This window comes from Astyanax mexicanus, chromosome 20 (assembly GCF_023375975.1).
Source record: "Astyanax mexicanus isolate ESR-SI-001 chromosome 20, AstMex3_surface, whole genome shotgun sequence".
Taxonomy (NCBI): Eukaryota; Metazoa; Chordata; class Actinopteri; order Characiformes; family Acestrorhamphidae; genus Astyanax; species Astyanax mexicanus.
In genome coordinates this window covers 9,077,329-9,092,621 of record NC_064427.1, presented here as the reverse complement: position 1 = coordinate 9,092,621, position 15,293 = coordinate 9,077,329, and the positions used below count along the sequence as shown (strand labels likewise).

At 39.3% G+C, this 15,293-nt stretch overlaps 1 protein-coding gene across 17 annotated transcripts in view; it reads right to left on the bottom strand.

Moving 5' to 3' along the window:
• LOC111188804 (protocadherin gamma-C5-like) overlaps positions 1-15,293 on the bottom strand; it is a 100,205-nt gene that overhangs the window by 58,450 nt on the left and 26,462 nt on the right. For 2 of the 17 annotated variants that reach the window (XM_049468743.1, XM_049468761.1), the window contains exon 2: positions 5,247-5,753. The exons of 6 other annotated variants lie outside the window; for them this stretch is intronic. In XM_049468743.1, the coding sequence (XP_049324700.1) occupies positions 5,247-5,753 (507 nt within the window). Of the gene's footprint in view, positions 1-2,334; positions 5,051-5,246; positions 7,661-8,668; positions 10,988-12,645; positions 14,521-15,293 lie in introns of those variants that run through there. 9 more of the 17 variants (XM_049468762.1, XM_049468760.1, XM_049468759.1 and 6 more) reach the window with 8 other exon arrangements.

The following is a 15,293-nucleotide window of genomic DNA, read 5'->3' as shown; positions in this document are numbered from 1 at the left end:
AATGAGCCACAAGTAGCAGAAGATGCTATGTGTAACAGTGTACTGGCTACAAATAACAGTGATTTTATACCAAAAAAGATGAAAGTATAACAGCACTGAACTGGAACAAAATGAGATTCAGAAATGTAGTGCTGCAGCCGACAACAGAAGGTATTAGAGCAGTGCGTTTGTTTGTGTGCGTGTGTGTTAGAGAGTGAGTGTATGAGAGAGAGAGAGAGAGAGAGAGAGAGAGAAAGAGAGAGTGTGTGTGTGCAGGCGTACATGTGCTGTGGGAGTGAAATCTGGGTCAGTGTGTTTCAGCACTGAGCTGTATTTGAGGCCACTGCAGGCTGTGGAAGAGGATAGAAGGTGAAAGAGAAACCTTACTCACTCTCAGTCATCTCTACACAAAATGTATTCATTAACACAAGCAAATAAAATACAATAAACTCTGTATTTATTTAGGTAAACACTATTTAGGTAAATATACCTAATCATTTTGATACTACTAATACGTAATTATTTATATTGAACAGTAGTACACGCTACTGGCAACTACAAGCAATGCCAAAGAACAGCATAAATAACTATATTTCTAAAACAAATGCGTGACTTTGAAGAACCTTTAAATTGGTTAGAAACCCTTACATGTTCTTCATGCCCCCTCATTTCTTTTATGGAACAAAAAGTGCTTACTTTAATGACAATGCTCAAAAAAAAAAACGTTAGGAGCACCTTTATTTTTAGCAGTGTATTTAATAAGTATGTTTGATGTACAGTTGTTAATGAATAAGTACCTTTCAAAGTTTTAGGCACAAATGTATTGTGCTTTTATATATAACTAGTACTCAGTATATTGAAACATAATCATTACAGATGTATCCTTATCTGATCATCTCATCTCATCTCATCTCATCTCATCTCATTGTCAACCGCTTAATCCGTGAAGGGTCGCGGGGGGGGCTGGAGCCTATCCCAGCAGGCATCGGGCGGAAGGCAGGATACACCCTGGACAGGCCGCCAATCCATCGCAGGGCAGACAGACACAGACAGACAAACAGACACATTCACTCACACACTCACACCTAAGGGGCAATTTCAATCAAGTTCCAATTAGCCTGAACGTGCCGTCTTTGGACTGTGGGAGGAAACCGGAGAACCCGGAGGAAACCCACGCAGACACAGGGAGAACGTGCAAACTCCACACAGAAAGACCCGGGTTGCCCCAGCCGGGAATCGAACCCAGGCCATCTTGCTGTGAGGCGGAAGTGCTACCCACTGCGCCACCGTGCCGCCCCTTATCTGATCATTTTAGATAATAATATATATATTTTTTTACATCCAATCAAATATAATTATCAATATTTTAATATATTGTTGGCTTAACTAATATATCGTCGCTGTCCAATGAAAAACACTTATCTCCAAAACAGCAACTTTACAGGAGAGGGAAAAAACCTTGTAAACTTTCAATGGAAGTCAATGTAAAAACAGTTTATTTCAGGTAATTTTGAAGAGTTTCTATTGGTCCGTTCATCAAGAAATTTTGACACAGTGTAAAAGACAGTTTGTCTGTTCAAATTATGTACTAAACTGAAAATCGACAAAAATGGAGATAAGTGTTTTTCATAGGACAGCGACGATATTATTTACGTTGGTGATATCTGTACCAATTTGTGATTAGTCACATCAGTTACTTTTTACAGCATTTTAAGAGCATTTATTTAGCATGAAACATTGTAGAAACTTAATAATGTATGCTGATAGGTGCTGTAAATATTTGTTTTAAACCATGCCATATGAATCAAATTTCAATCAATTTGTAAAATCAAAAAACTTTTGAAGGTTCTTTAAACATATCTCTTATTTACATTACCAAGAATTGTTATTCTATGTAATCAAACACAATTTGTTCCTTTTTTGGTGAAAAAATAGTGTTATATGTTGTAATATGGGCACAATAACCTAAACTAAATGCAAAGTATGTCTGACAATTTAAAAGTTATTTATGCTCACACATATCTGTTAAAAATTATGAATAAAATCAAATATTTTGTGGCCTTACTCAAACTACCTTTGTAGCTTTATGGTGAAGACAGTACATGTGGAAAATTTACGTCTCTGCTTCCCTGACTTCTGTCAAAAACTTCAGAATGAGCCAAAAATGTAATACAGGCCTGTCGCATACAAACACTTGATTTTTTTTTTTTTTGCATGGACATGTTTATTTGATGACATTAATAGACATTGTTCTGTGGTATAAAGATTAACAAACATTAAGACCAATAAGGGTTTGTTGCAAGAAGTAGTATAAAAGATTTTGCTTCAATAGAACTTAATTGATGAAGGCCTCACCTCTGAAAGTAGATCAGTATTCTCCTGCTCACTCTTTTGTCTCTGCATCGTACTCATGCAAGTTAGGCTCCCCAGTGTGTTCTGGCTGTATGGTCTGACACATTTTATGTCACTCATTCTTGAGTCAGTAGTTCCATACACCTCATAATTATACATATGCTGAATAGTTCCATCTGCATAGGCAGGTGGGTAATAAGGAATCACTGGAAGATTTGCAGCAGATTTATAAAACAATCGTTTCTGCCTCCATCTGTAGATCTTGACGGAAATGATAGAAATCACTGAGAAAATAAAGAGTATAGAAACTGCCACAAGAGCCAACACCAAATAAAACGTCAGGTTAGTGTTATAGTCTTTGTCGTAGACAGGATCTGAGAATTCTGACAGCACTTCAGGAAAACTGTCCGCTACAGCTACATTAATGTTAACTACCGCTGAGCGGGATGGCTGTCCGTTATCCTCCACAACAACAGTGAGCTTCTGTTTCACAGCATCTTTATCAGTGACCTGGCGCACAGTCCGTATCTCCCCATTCTGTGGTCCCACTTCAAACAGCGCCCTGTCTGTAGCTTTCTGTAATTTGTAGGAAAGCCAGGCATTCTGTCCAGAATCCACATCAACAGCCACTACTTTTGTCACGAGATAGCCAACATCTGCTGAACGAGGCACAATCTCAGCCACCAGAGAGCCACCAGTCTGTACTGGGTAAAGAACCTGAGGAGCGTTGTCGTTCTGATCTTGGATTAACACATTCAGCGTTGCATTGTTTGACATGGGTGGTGAGCCCCCATCTTGTGCTCTAACTTTAAGTTGGAACAATTTCAATTGCTCGTAGTCAAAAGATTTCACAGCATAAAGCACTCCACTGTCTGCATTTATAGAAATGTATGATGCCAGGGGTGCCCCATTCAAGTCACCATCAACCAGGTAATAAGATACTCTTGCATTTTGTCCCCAGTCTGCGTCGTTTGCTTTGACTGTGAGAATAGACATTGATGAAGGATTGTTCTCCATGATATAAGCATCATAGTTTTCCTGCTCAAACTGAGGTGCATGATCATTTACATCTAATATTTTTATGGAGAGGAGCTCCTTGCTTGATAGGGGTGGGTTTCCTGCATCTAGAGCAGTAATAGTTATGTTGTAATCTGTGATGTGTTCCCTATCCAATGCTGAATCCGTCACAAGGTTATAATAATTTGTTAATGATGACACAATTTTGAATGGAGAATTGTGTTCAAGAGAACACAAGACTCTGCCGTTGTCACCGGAGTCAAGATCCTGCACGTTTATCATAGCAACCACAGTACCTGGCTCTGCGTCTTCTGATACAGCACTAGAGAAAGACATGATTGTTATTTGCGGGGCATTGTCGTTTACATCAATTACATCAATCATTATTTCGCTGGTGTCCGTCAGTCCTCCGTGATCTTTAGCCTTGATTTGGATTTTAAACTGCTTATGTTTTTCGTAATCTATGTCACCTATAACTCTTATCTCACCGGACTCCGTATCGATGGAAAATAAAGCTTTTGCTGCCGAGGGCACGTGCTCAAAATAATATTGTATACTGTGAGTGGACACATCAGCATCTGTCGCGCTGACTCTGGCCACGAGTGCACCTTTCGCGGCGTTTTCAAGAACGTACGCTTTGTAAGTAGGCTGGGTAAATACAGGGGCATTATCGTTGGCATCAAGAACTATGACATTAATTTTAACAGTGGCAGACCTTTGAGGTATTCCACCATCAAATGCAGTGAGCGTCAAATGATGATGCACGTTCGTTTCTCTGTCTAGTGCAGTTTGCAAAACCAGCTTTACATTTTTAGTACCATCCATACCATTCTGCACCATTAAATTAAAACGATCGGTAGGATGCAACGTATATTTCTGCAACGAATTTAGACCCACGTCCGAATCTATCGCGCTCTCTAACGGAAAACGTGCACCAGGTAAAGCAACCTCGCTGATTTCCAGTTCTATCTCTGCTTTAGGAAACAAAGGGCTGTTGTCATTAATGTCTAATATGTCAACAGTAATGCGATAAAGCTCCATAGGGCTATCCAAGATAACCTCAAAACTAAGACTGCATACAGATATGTCCCCACATAGCTGCTCTCTGTCTATCCTTTCTTTCACAACCAGCTGCCCCTTTTCTCGGTCTAACCCTACGTACTCACTGCTGCCGGCGGTGAAGACACGAGCTTTCCCTGCTATCAGTCTCTTCGGATCAAGCCCGAGATCAGTGGTAATGCTTCCAACAAAGGAACCCACGGTCATTTCCTCAGGGATGGAGTAACGAATTTGTCCGCATACAAGATCAGCAAATAACGCCAAAGCAAAAACTCTCCATATCGGCCATCGTTGCAGCCAGCCTCTTTTGCCCATCTCTGTTTAAACAACGAAAATATCCAACAACAACAACCGAATAATTTCCAAAAAGGACGACCAGTTTAGACTCTCAGACACGCAATCCCTTTCATCCGAAAAATTCAGTTAAAGACTGATTTTTGGGTCTTTTTATTAAGAAATAACTAATAGTGCACAATGACTGTGCGGTGGGTGACTGACTATGTATCGTGTAGAGAGTAGGAAGGGTCGTGGAAAATAAAAGAAGCATCATTACACGCGATCAACAGCGACACTTAGAGGTGAGATTAAATGTTACAGTTGAGGAATTATAAATAGGGAAATCAGACTAATTCAAATATTGTTATACACAATAAAAAAACAATCAACCTGTAAGTTAATGTATATATCGGTATGCTGAAATCCCATTTTAAAAATGAAGTATACATTTAATCTAAATAATATTATTAGTAAATTGAGATTTAAATGTGAATACTAATGTGGGATATTTCTTTGAACAATGTTAGTCAGTAAGATTTCAAAGAATAAGGAGAAAGTCTCACCTCTAAATTTAGCTGAGTATCATCTTCCTCCCTATTTTCTTTATGAATAGTCCCCATGTGACTCATTCTCCCCAGTGTGTTCTGGCTGTACGGCATGGCAAACTTTATGTCACTCATCCTCGAGTCAGTAGTCCCGCACACTTCATAATTATACATATGCTGCAAAGTTCCATCTGCATAGGAAGGCGGGTAGTAAGGAATCACTGGTAGATTTGCAGCAGATTCATAAAACAATCGTTTTTGCCTCCATCTGTAGATCTTCACTGAAATTATGGAAATAACTGAGAAAATAAAGAGTATAGAAACCGCCGCAAGAGCCAACACCAAATAAAAAGTCAGATTGGTGTTATAGTCTTTGTCGTTGACAGGATCTGAGAATTCCGAGAATATTTCAGGGAAACTGTCCGCTACAGCTACATTGATGTTAACTACCGCTGAACGAGATGGCTGTCCGTTATCCTCTACAATAACAGTGAGCTTCTGTTTCATCGCATCTTTATCAGTGACCTGTCGCACAGTCCGTATCTCTCCATTCTGTGGTCCCACTTCAAACAGCGCCCTGTCTGTAGCTTTCTGCAGTTTGTAGGAGAGCCAGGCGTTCTGTCCAGAGTCCACATCAACAGCCACCACTTTAGTCACGAGATAGCCAACATCTGCTGAACGAGGCACAATCTCAGCCACCAGAGAGCCACCAGTTTGTACCGGGTACAGTACCTGAGGAGCGTTGTCGTTCTGGTCTTGAATTTTAATAGTAACTGTCACGTTGCTACTGAGTGGAGGGGAGCCTCCATCCTGTGCAATTACGCGGAAATGGAAGTCCTTCAACTGTTCGTAGTCAAACGTTCGCATCGTATTAATGGTCCCACTGTCAGCACTGACTGACACATATGATGATACAGGTACCCCATTAACAGTGCTGTCCTCTAAAATGTAAGAAACACGGGCATTCTGGTTGGAGTCTGCATCACTGGCCTTCACTGTAAATATAGAGAGACCTGGTGTGTTGTTCTCCACCACAAAGGCCTCATAGCTACTTCTCTCAAAGACTGGAGCATTATCATTAACATCTGCAATCTGTAAACGGAGAGAAACGCTGCTGGAGAGTGAGGGAACTCCCTCATCCGAGCATATAACAGTGATGTTGTGCTCAGTATCTCTTTCTCTGTCCAACTCCTGCTCTGTACGCAGACTAAAGATATTGTTGGATGGTGATGTGATAGAAAAGGGAATATTCTCACTGATAGTGCAGCGAATTTCTCCATTTGCACCTGAATCTGGATCATTCACATTCATCATAACAACAATAGTCCCAGGTTTAGACTGCTCAGATATAAAATTAGATTTAGATAGTATATTAATAGATGGTGTGTTATCATTAACATCTAACACATCAACAATTACCTTACATGAGTCAGACAGTCCTCCATGGTCTTTTGCCTGGATTTCAAGCTGAAAATGTGTAGATTTTTCAAAATCAACCTGACCATTTAGGAAAACCTCACCAGTGTCTTGATTCACGATAAACAAATCTAATAATTCCGGGCCTGTTTTTGACATAAAGTATGTTATACGACCATTGGAGCCGTCATCTGCATCATATGCACTAACACTTGTAAGTTTGGTGCCTTTAGCTGCGTTTTCTGGTATTGTTGCTTTGTAGTCCTTTTGGGTAAACACAGGTGCATTATCATTAGCGTCTAAAACATTAACGTCTATTTTCACCGATCCAGACAACACTGGTTCACCTCCATCCTTTGCTGTCAACAGCAAAGCAATTCGGTTCTGTTTTTCTCTGTCAAGGGGTTTAATTAAAATCATCTCAACACTCTTTTCACCACCTGCCTGATTCTGTAATTCTAGAACAAAGTTATCCGTAGGATGCAGGGAATAGCTTTGAAGCCCATTGAGACCAACGTCGACGTCTATTGCTCTCTCTAAAATGAATTTAGAGCCCTTTACAACTGATTCGCTAATTTCAAACCTGATTTCCTCGGTCTGGAAAAACGGAGCGTTGTCGTTTATGTCCATGATTTCAACAGTTATCGAATATAATTCCATTGGGTTTTCCATAATCATCTGCAAGTGTAGAGCACAGGGAGTAGTTTTTCCACAAATAGTCTCGCGATCTATTTTTTCTTTAATGAGAAGTACCCCCTTCTCTTTATTCAGCTCGATATAATCTGTGTTGTCCGTCGTAAAGATCCGCGCTTTCCCAGATTTTATTCTTTTTAAATCCAGTCCCAAGTCCTGAGCAATATTTCCAACAATCGATCCCTTAGACATTTCCTCCTGAATGGAGTAACTGATCTGCCCGAGCACGCAGTGAGAAGAAAGGACGACGAGGAACAATGCAACGCGCAGCAACAACGAACCAGCCATCTTTTCGACGGCAGCAATAGTCCTCAGAAATAAAATCCTCATTCAGGTTCGAATAATCCTTATTAGAAAATCAAAGCAATCTCAATCAAACGACGAAGATGTTTTTATATCACCTCCTACATCAATCAGTAACGGTTAGTGTCAATCAGTAACGGTAAGCTTTTCCCCCTAAGAAACTGTGGGTGGATCTGAGACCAAAAAGCATAGAAACGGAGTATCGTTGATAAACAGCGGCCCTCTGAGTCAAAAAAAGAGAATTACACATATACTAAAGGTAAATGTGATAAAAGATGGTCAGGATTATATAGTTTGAGCAATTAAAATTACAAAACACAGCCATTGTTAGTTGTAGATTGCCACTTGTAAAACCATTTGATAAAAACAGATATAGAGTAGTAAAGTGTTGCTTTAATGTGCATTTTTAATACAGCAAACACCTGTAAATTATATATATTTGTGACAGTGAAATAAAGTAGATAGATAGATAGATAGATAGATAGATAGATAGATAGATAGATAGATAGATAGATAGATAGATAGATAGATAGATAGATAGATAGATTCTAGTTCTAAAAGGCAGCACCAGGGACATAAATGACTACAATATTGCTAAGACAAACACAGACTCTTCAATTTAGGTAAATATCAATTACAGATTTTGTGGTGCTGTCCAGGACAAGTAGTGCTGAAAAGAGCTGAAGTACACAGTTAAACAGGGAGTTTCTGAATGCATGATTTAATGGTCAGTTGGATGAAATATAAAATAACTCAGAATGTAGCAGAAAGTAACAGAATGTTTGAACAAATATAATTTTTGAAAGCCTACAAATATGTTTATAACACATATGCAAAAAAATAATTATTCTTCTTTCTTCTTTTTATTATTATGATTATTTTTATCATTATTATTATTATTATTATTATTATTATTATTATTATTAGTAGTAGTAGTAGTAGTAGCAGTGGTTGTAACGTTAATACATAAACTGTCTAAAACGCTGATTTGTTGATAAAAGCTACGATCTGATACAATAGGTGCTTACCAATTGTGGAGAATCGGACTCTTCAAGGAGAATTTGTTCCTTCATGTCGCGCTGCATAGTCTCTGTAAAACTGGGATCCACTACTAAAACACTCTGTCCACCAAGTGTAGAATATTTACAGTCACTATTCCTCGAGTTAGTTGTCATGCAAACGTCATAATTATACATGTGCGGCAGAGTTCCAGGAACTCCAGTGTCTGTGTATCCGGGTGGATAGTACGGAATAACAGGAAGATTGGAGTGATAGAAAATGCGAGACTGTCTCCACCTGTAGATCTTTACTGATATTATAACAACTACACAGGTAATGAAAAGGAAAGAAACAGCAGCCAGTGCTAAAACTAAATAAAACGTCAGGTTGTCGTTGTATTCCTTGCTGTGTGTAAAGTCTGTAAATTCTGACAGCACTTCAGGGAAACTGTCCGCTACAGCTACATTAATATTTACTACAGCTGAGCGAGATGGCTGTCCGTTATCCTCCACAACAACAGTGAGCTTTTGTTTCACAGCATCTTTATCAGTGACCTGGCGCACAGTCCGTATCTCCCCATTCTGTGGGTCAACTTCAAACAGCGCCCTGTCTGTGGCTTTCTGTAATTTGTAGGAGAGCCAGGCGTTCTGTCCAGAGTCCACATCAACAGCCACAACTTTAGTCACGAGATAGCCAACATCTGCTGAACGAGGCACAATCTCAGCCACCAGAGAGCCACCAGTCTGTACTGGATACAGAACCTGAGGAGCGTTGTCGTTCTGATCTTGGATTTTAATTGTCACTGTCACGTTGCTACTGAGAGAAGGAGAGCCTCCGTCCTGCGCTTTTACGCGAAAATGAAAATCCTTTAACTGTTCGAAGTCAAATGATCGCACAGCATTAATGACTCCACTGTCAACACTTACAGACACATATGATGATACAGAAACCCCATTAAAAGTGCTGTCTTCTAAAATGTAAGAAACACGGGCATTCTGGTTGGAGTCTACATCACTGGCCTTTACTGTGAAAATAGAGAGACCTGGTGTATTGTTCTCCACCACAAAGGCCTCGTAAATACCTTTCTCAAAGACTGGAGCATTATCATTAACATCTGAAATCTGTAAACGGAGAGAAGCGCTGCTGGACAGAGAGGGAACTCCCTCATCAGAGCACATCACAGTAATGTTGTACTCAGCATCTCTCTCTCTGTCCAACTCCTGCTCTGTGCGCAGGCTAAATATACTGTTGGATGGTGATGTAATAGAAAAGGGAATTTTGTCACTAATGGTACAGTGAACTTGGCCATTCACATCAGAATCAGGGTCATTTACTTTCATCATGGCAACTACAGTACCAATTTTAGACATTTCTGATACAGAACTTGACATTGAGAGGATGTTGATTGATGGCGTGTTGTCATTTACGTCCATCACGACAATAACTACTTTACACGAGTCAGAGAGTCCTCCTTGATCTCTTGCTTGAATTTCCAGCTGATAATTATTCGATTTTTCAAAATCAACCTGACCGTTCAAGACTATCTCACCACTGTATTGATCCACAGTAAACAAATCTAATAAACTATCTAACGTTTTTGACATGTAATATGTCACTTTGCCGTTAGAACCTTCGTCAACATCAGAGGCGCTCACAGTAATCAGTTTTGTGCCTTTAACTGCATTCTCTGATAAAGTCGCCCGATATAATTTTTGATTAAACACAGGAGCATTATCATTAGCATCCAATATTATAACATGAATCTTTACTGATCCAGACAACATTGGCTCACCTCCATCGTTTGCTGTCAACAACAAAGTAAATCGTTCTTGTTTTTCTCTGTCAAGAGGTTTTTGTAGAACCATCTCAATGCTTTTATCTCCACCCGCCAGATTCTGTAATTCTAAAACGAAATGATCTGTAGGTTTAAGCAAGTAGCTCTGAAGGCCGTTAGTACCAACATCGACATCTATTGCTCTTTCTAGTGCGAATCTGGCTCCTGTTACTGCCGATTCGCTTATCTCAAAGCTGATTTCCTCGGTCTGGAAAAACGGGGCATTGTCATTTATATCTTTGATTTCGACAGTAATTGTGTACAGCTCCATCGGGTTCTCGAGAATCATCTGCAAATGTAGAGCACATGGAATCATTTTTGCACAAAGAGCCTCACGATCTATTTTTTCTTTAATGAGAAGCACCCCCTTCTCCTTATTCAACTCGATGTATTCCATGCTGTCCTCCGTAAAGATTCGTGCTTTCCCATATGTCAATCTCTTTAAATCAAGTCCCAAATCCTGAGCAATATTTCCAACAATAGAGCCCTTAGACATTTCCTCGGGAATGGAATAACTGACCTGCCCGATCGCCGAGTGAGAAGAAAGGACGACGAGGAACAATACCCTGTGCAGCACCACCGAATTGGCCATTTTTTCGAAAGCAACAAAGATCTTAGTAAATAATCTTCACCGGGTTTAACTCCTTCGTGACATTCAAAATGAAATCTGTCATTAATTATTGTTTTAGTGCGATGAAACGTCCCCACCTCTCAATGCGCTGTGTGAAAGCTTTTTATTCTCTCTCCTGGTCTCCTGAAACTGTGGACGATTCTGAAGAGATCAAAGAAGGGAGGCTGAGATTTGTTGATAAACAGCGGCCCTCTGAGTTAAAACTGAGAATTACAAATGCATTTAATATATTTATAGAAAAGGAAGTCGTTATTATATATATTATGCGCAAATAGTTAAAAAAAAAAACATAGCACAATTAAGCAGTATGACCTACGGTTCACCGTTGACCACACTAGTATTTTAGAACAAAATGTCAACGTACATATTTCCGTTCACCAAAGTGAACATATGCACATAATGAATTATTTGCAATTAAAAACAAACAGGAATTATCCAAAATATCTATACAAATTAATCGTATTATGATGAATACAGATGATTAACATACATACTGTCTTGCAAGAGTGAAATAAGACAATATGCACGGTTGTAAATTTTAGCACATGCAAACATTTACAAATGTTAAAAGTTGTCTTTCAATGGCCATTTAAAATTAAGTGAAATAGTCATATGATCATGTATGTTTCATTATCAAAATGTCACATCAGTGTGGAAAAATAACAAGAAAAAAAATTAAGACTTACTAACAATGCATATGATGTTAATTTATGTTAATTTTCTTCCCAAGTCATACACTTACAAACTAAGTACTGCTTATAACGATGTTTATGATTTGAAGTTTTACTTTAAAAAAACGAAAAGAAAAATCCATGCTACAAAACTTGATGTGAAAAAATACTGTATGAATCGTTTACTGAAATAAGTCAATATAGGTAACTAAAACAAGAACCTAGGTACAAAAGCCTATTTTGCTAGTTAGATTTGTAATATATAGTTTGGTATATTAAGGTACATTGTGTTCACAGATTTTCTGCCAACCAACATTCAAGCTACTTAATGAAAAAAGCTCTTACCAGCTCAGGGGAGTCTTGATCGTCAAGAAAGTTATTTTCCTTAAATTCGCGCTGTATGGTCTCTGTGAAACTGGGGTCCACCACTAAAACACTATGTCCCCCAAGCGTAGAATATTTGCAGTCACTTTTCCTCGAGTTAGTTGTCATGCAAACGTCATAATTATACATGTGCGGCAGAGTTCCAGTAACCCCGGTGTCTGTGTAACCGGGTGGATAGTACGGAATAACTGGGAGATTGGACTGGTAGAAAACACGAGACTGTCTCCACCTGTATATCTTCACTGATATTATAACAACTACACAGGTAATGAAGAGGAAAGAAACAGCAGTCAAAGCTAAAACTAAATAAAACGTCAGATGATCGTTGTATTCTTTGCCGTGTGTAAAGTCTGTAAATTCTGACAGCACTTCAGGGAAACTGTCCGCTACAACTACATTAATATTTACTACAGCTGAGCGAGATGGCTGTCCGTTATCCTCCACAACAACAGTGAGCTTTTGTTTCACATCATCTTTATCAGTGACCTGTCGCACAGTCCGTATCTCTCCATTCTGTTGTCCCACTTCAAACAGCGCTCTATCCGTGACTTTCTGTAGTTTGTAGGAGAGCCAGGCGTTCTGTCCAGAGTCAACATCAACAGCCACCACTTTTGTCACGAGATAGGCAACATCTGCTGAACGAGGCACAATCTCAGCCACCAGAGAGCCACCAGTCTGTACTGGGTACAGTACCTGAGGAGCGTTGTCGTTCTGATCTTGGATTTTAATAGTTACTGTCACGTTGCTACTGAGTGGAGGGGAGCCCCCATCCTGTGCAATTATGCGGAAATTAAAGTTTTTTAACTGTTCGTAATCGAAAGATCTTACAGAATTAATGAGTCCACTTTCAGCACCAACAGATACATATGATGATAGAGGAACCCCATTTACAGTACTGTCTTCTAAAATGTAAGAAACACGGGCGTTCTGGTTGGAGTCTGCATCACTGGCCTTTACTGCGAATATAGAGAGACCTGGTGTATTGTTTTCCACCACAAAGGCCTCGTAGCTACTTCTCGTAAAGACTGGAGCATTATCGTTAACATCTGAAATTTGTAATCGGAGATAAGCTCTGCTGGAGAGTGAGGGAACTCCCTCATCAGAGCACATAACAGTGATGTTGTATTCGGCATCCCTTTCCCTGTCCAGATCCAGCTCTGTAAGCAGACTAAATATACTGTGTGATGGTGATGTAATAGAAAAAGGGATACTTTCACTTATACTACAGTGAACTTGTCCATTGTATGTCGAATCAGGATCGTTTACATTCATCATAGCTACAACAGTGCCAGGAGGAGACTCTTCTGATAAAGAATTGGACATAGACATGATGGTTATAGCTGGTTCATTGTCATTTATGTCCACCACATCAATAACTACTTTGCATGAATCTGCAAATCCACCTTGGTCTCTAGCCTTAATATCAAGTTGATACTGATGTGTTTTTTCGTAGTCAATTTGTCCACTAATTGTTATTTCACCATTGTCTTTATTTATCATGAATATATCCTTACCATCTTCGTTTACTTTTGAAATATAATACGTCACTTGCCCGTTTGAGCCTTCATCTGCATCAGAGGCGCTGACAGTTGTTAACTTTGTACCTTTTATTGAGTTTTCTTTTACGGTAGCTTTATACGTTTTCTGAGTAAAAATGGGAGCATTATCATTAACATCCACTACAGTAATATGTATCTGTACTGTGCCCGAGAGCACTGGCTCACCCCCATCGTTTGCAGTTAACGTCAAAGTAAATCTTTGATTTCGTTCTCTGTCGAGTGGTCTTTTTAACACCATCTCTACGTTTTTTCCTTCGTCGGCATGACCTTGCATTTCTAGAACAAAATGATTTGTCGGTTGAATAGAATAGCTTTGAAGGCCGTTAGGTCCAACGTCTGCATCCACTGCTCCATCTAACATGAATCTCGCTCCGATTATAGCAGACTCACTAATCTCGAAACTGATTTTTCCCGTTTGGAAAATTGGAGCGTTATCATTTATGTCCGTGATTTCGACGGTTATTGTGTACATCTCCATTGGGTTCTCCAGAATCATTCGAAGATGTAAAGCGCACGGCGTTGTTTTGCCGCACAGAGACTCGCGATCTATTTTCTCTTTTATTAGAAGCATTCCTCTCTCTCGGTTTAGCTCGATGTATTCCGTGCTGTCCCCGGAGAATATCAGCGCTTTCCCTGTTTTCAGTCTTTTTAAATCAAGTCCGAAATCCTGAGCAATATTTCCAACCATCGATCCTTTTGCCATTTCCTCTGGAATGGAGTAACTGACCTGCCCGAGAGCGGAGTGAGAAAAAATGACGACAAAGAACAATACCTTGTGCCACCTCATTGCAGCTGGAATTTTCTCATCAAACACAACAGTCCAGTGCTTTTAAGTTCACTACAATCGTAAGCTATCAACGCTAGATCCTAACTTCAGTTATCTCGGACAGCTGACGAGAATATTTAACGTTGACGTTGGAGATACAGAAACCCGAGGAGAGCTTTTCTTTCTCTGATTGTTTAGGGTGGTGTGGGTGGGTGAGTCTAAGGCGTGCTTTAACAGAGGCTCTGCATCGTTGTTACTCAGCGACCCTCAGAGTCAGAAATAAGAATTACATCTCGAGATTCTCTGATAAATAAATTCACAACATGTAAACTTTCTCCAACATAACTTCAATATTACCTCATATTACATTAAATAGATTTTGGTTGAAGAAATATAAAGTGGCTCGGTTTGCTGAAGGTTTTAAACAATATGGAGCTGTCCAAAAAGAGGTTCTGAAAAGCGCTGAAGGAATCAACATCTTAAAACAATCACCACATTATAATGCAAAAGCGCAGTAAAACCCTTGCATAGTTTTAACTTAAATAACAACAGATTACCTAATTATCGTATTGTCGTACATGCTGAAACAATAGTAAAATCTATAACACATTTATGGATATAGAAAATAAGACCATTTTCATATTAGAACGACAAGAAAGCCATTACCATGTCATGATTAACTTGCAAACATTTATGTCAAGTGAACATGTTTAAAATACTTTTTTTTTTACATGAAAAACACTTTTTAATAAGCAATAATGTGTCATTATTAGTGCTTACGAAAACATGGAAGACACCTTCTTAAAATT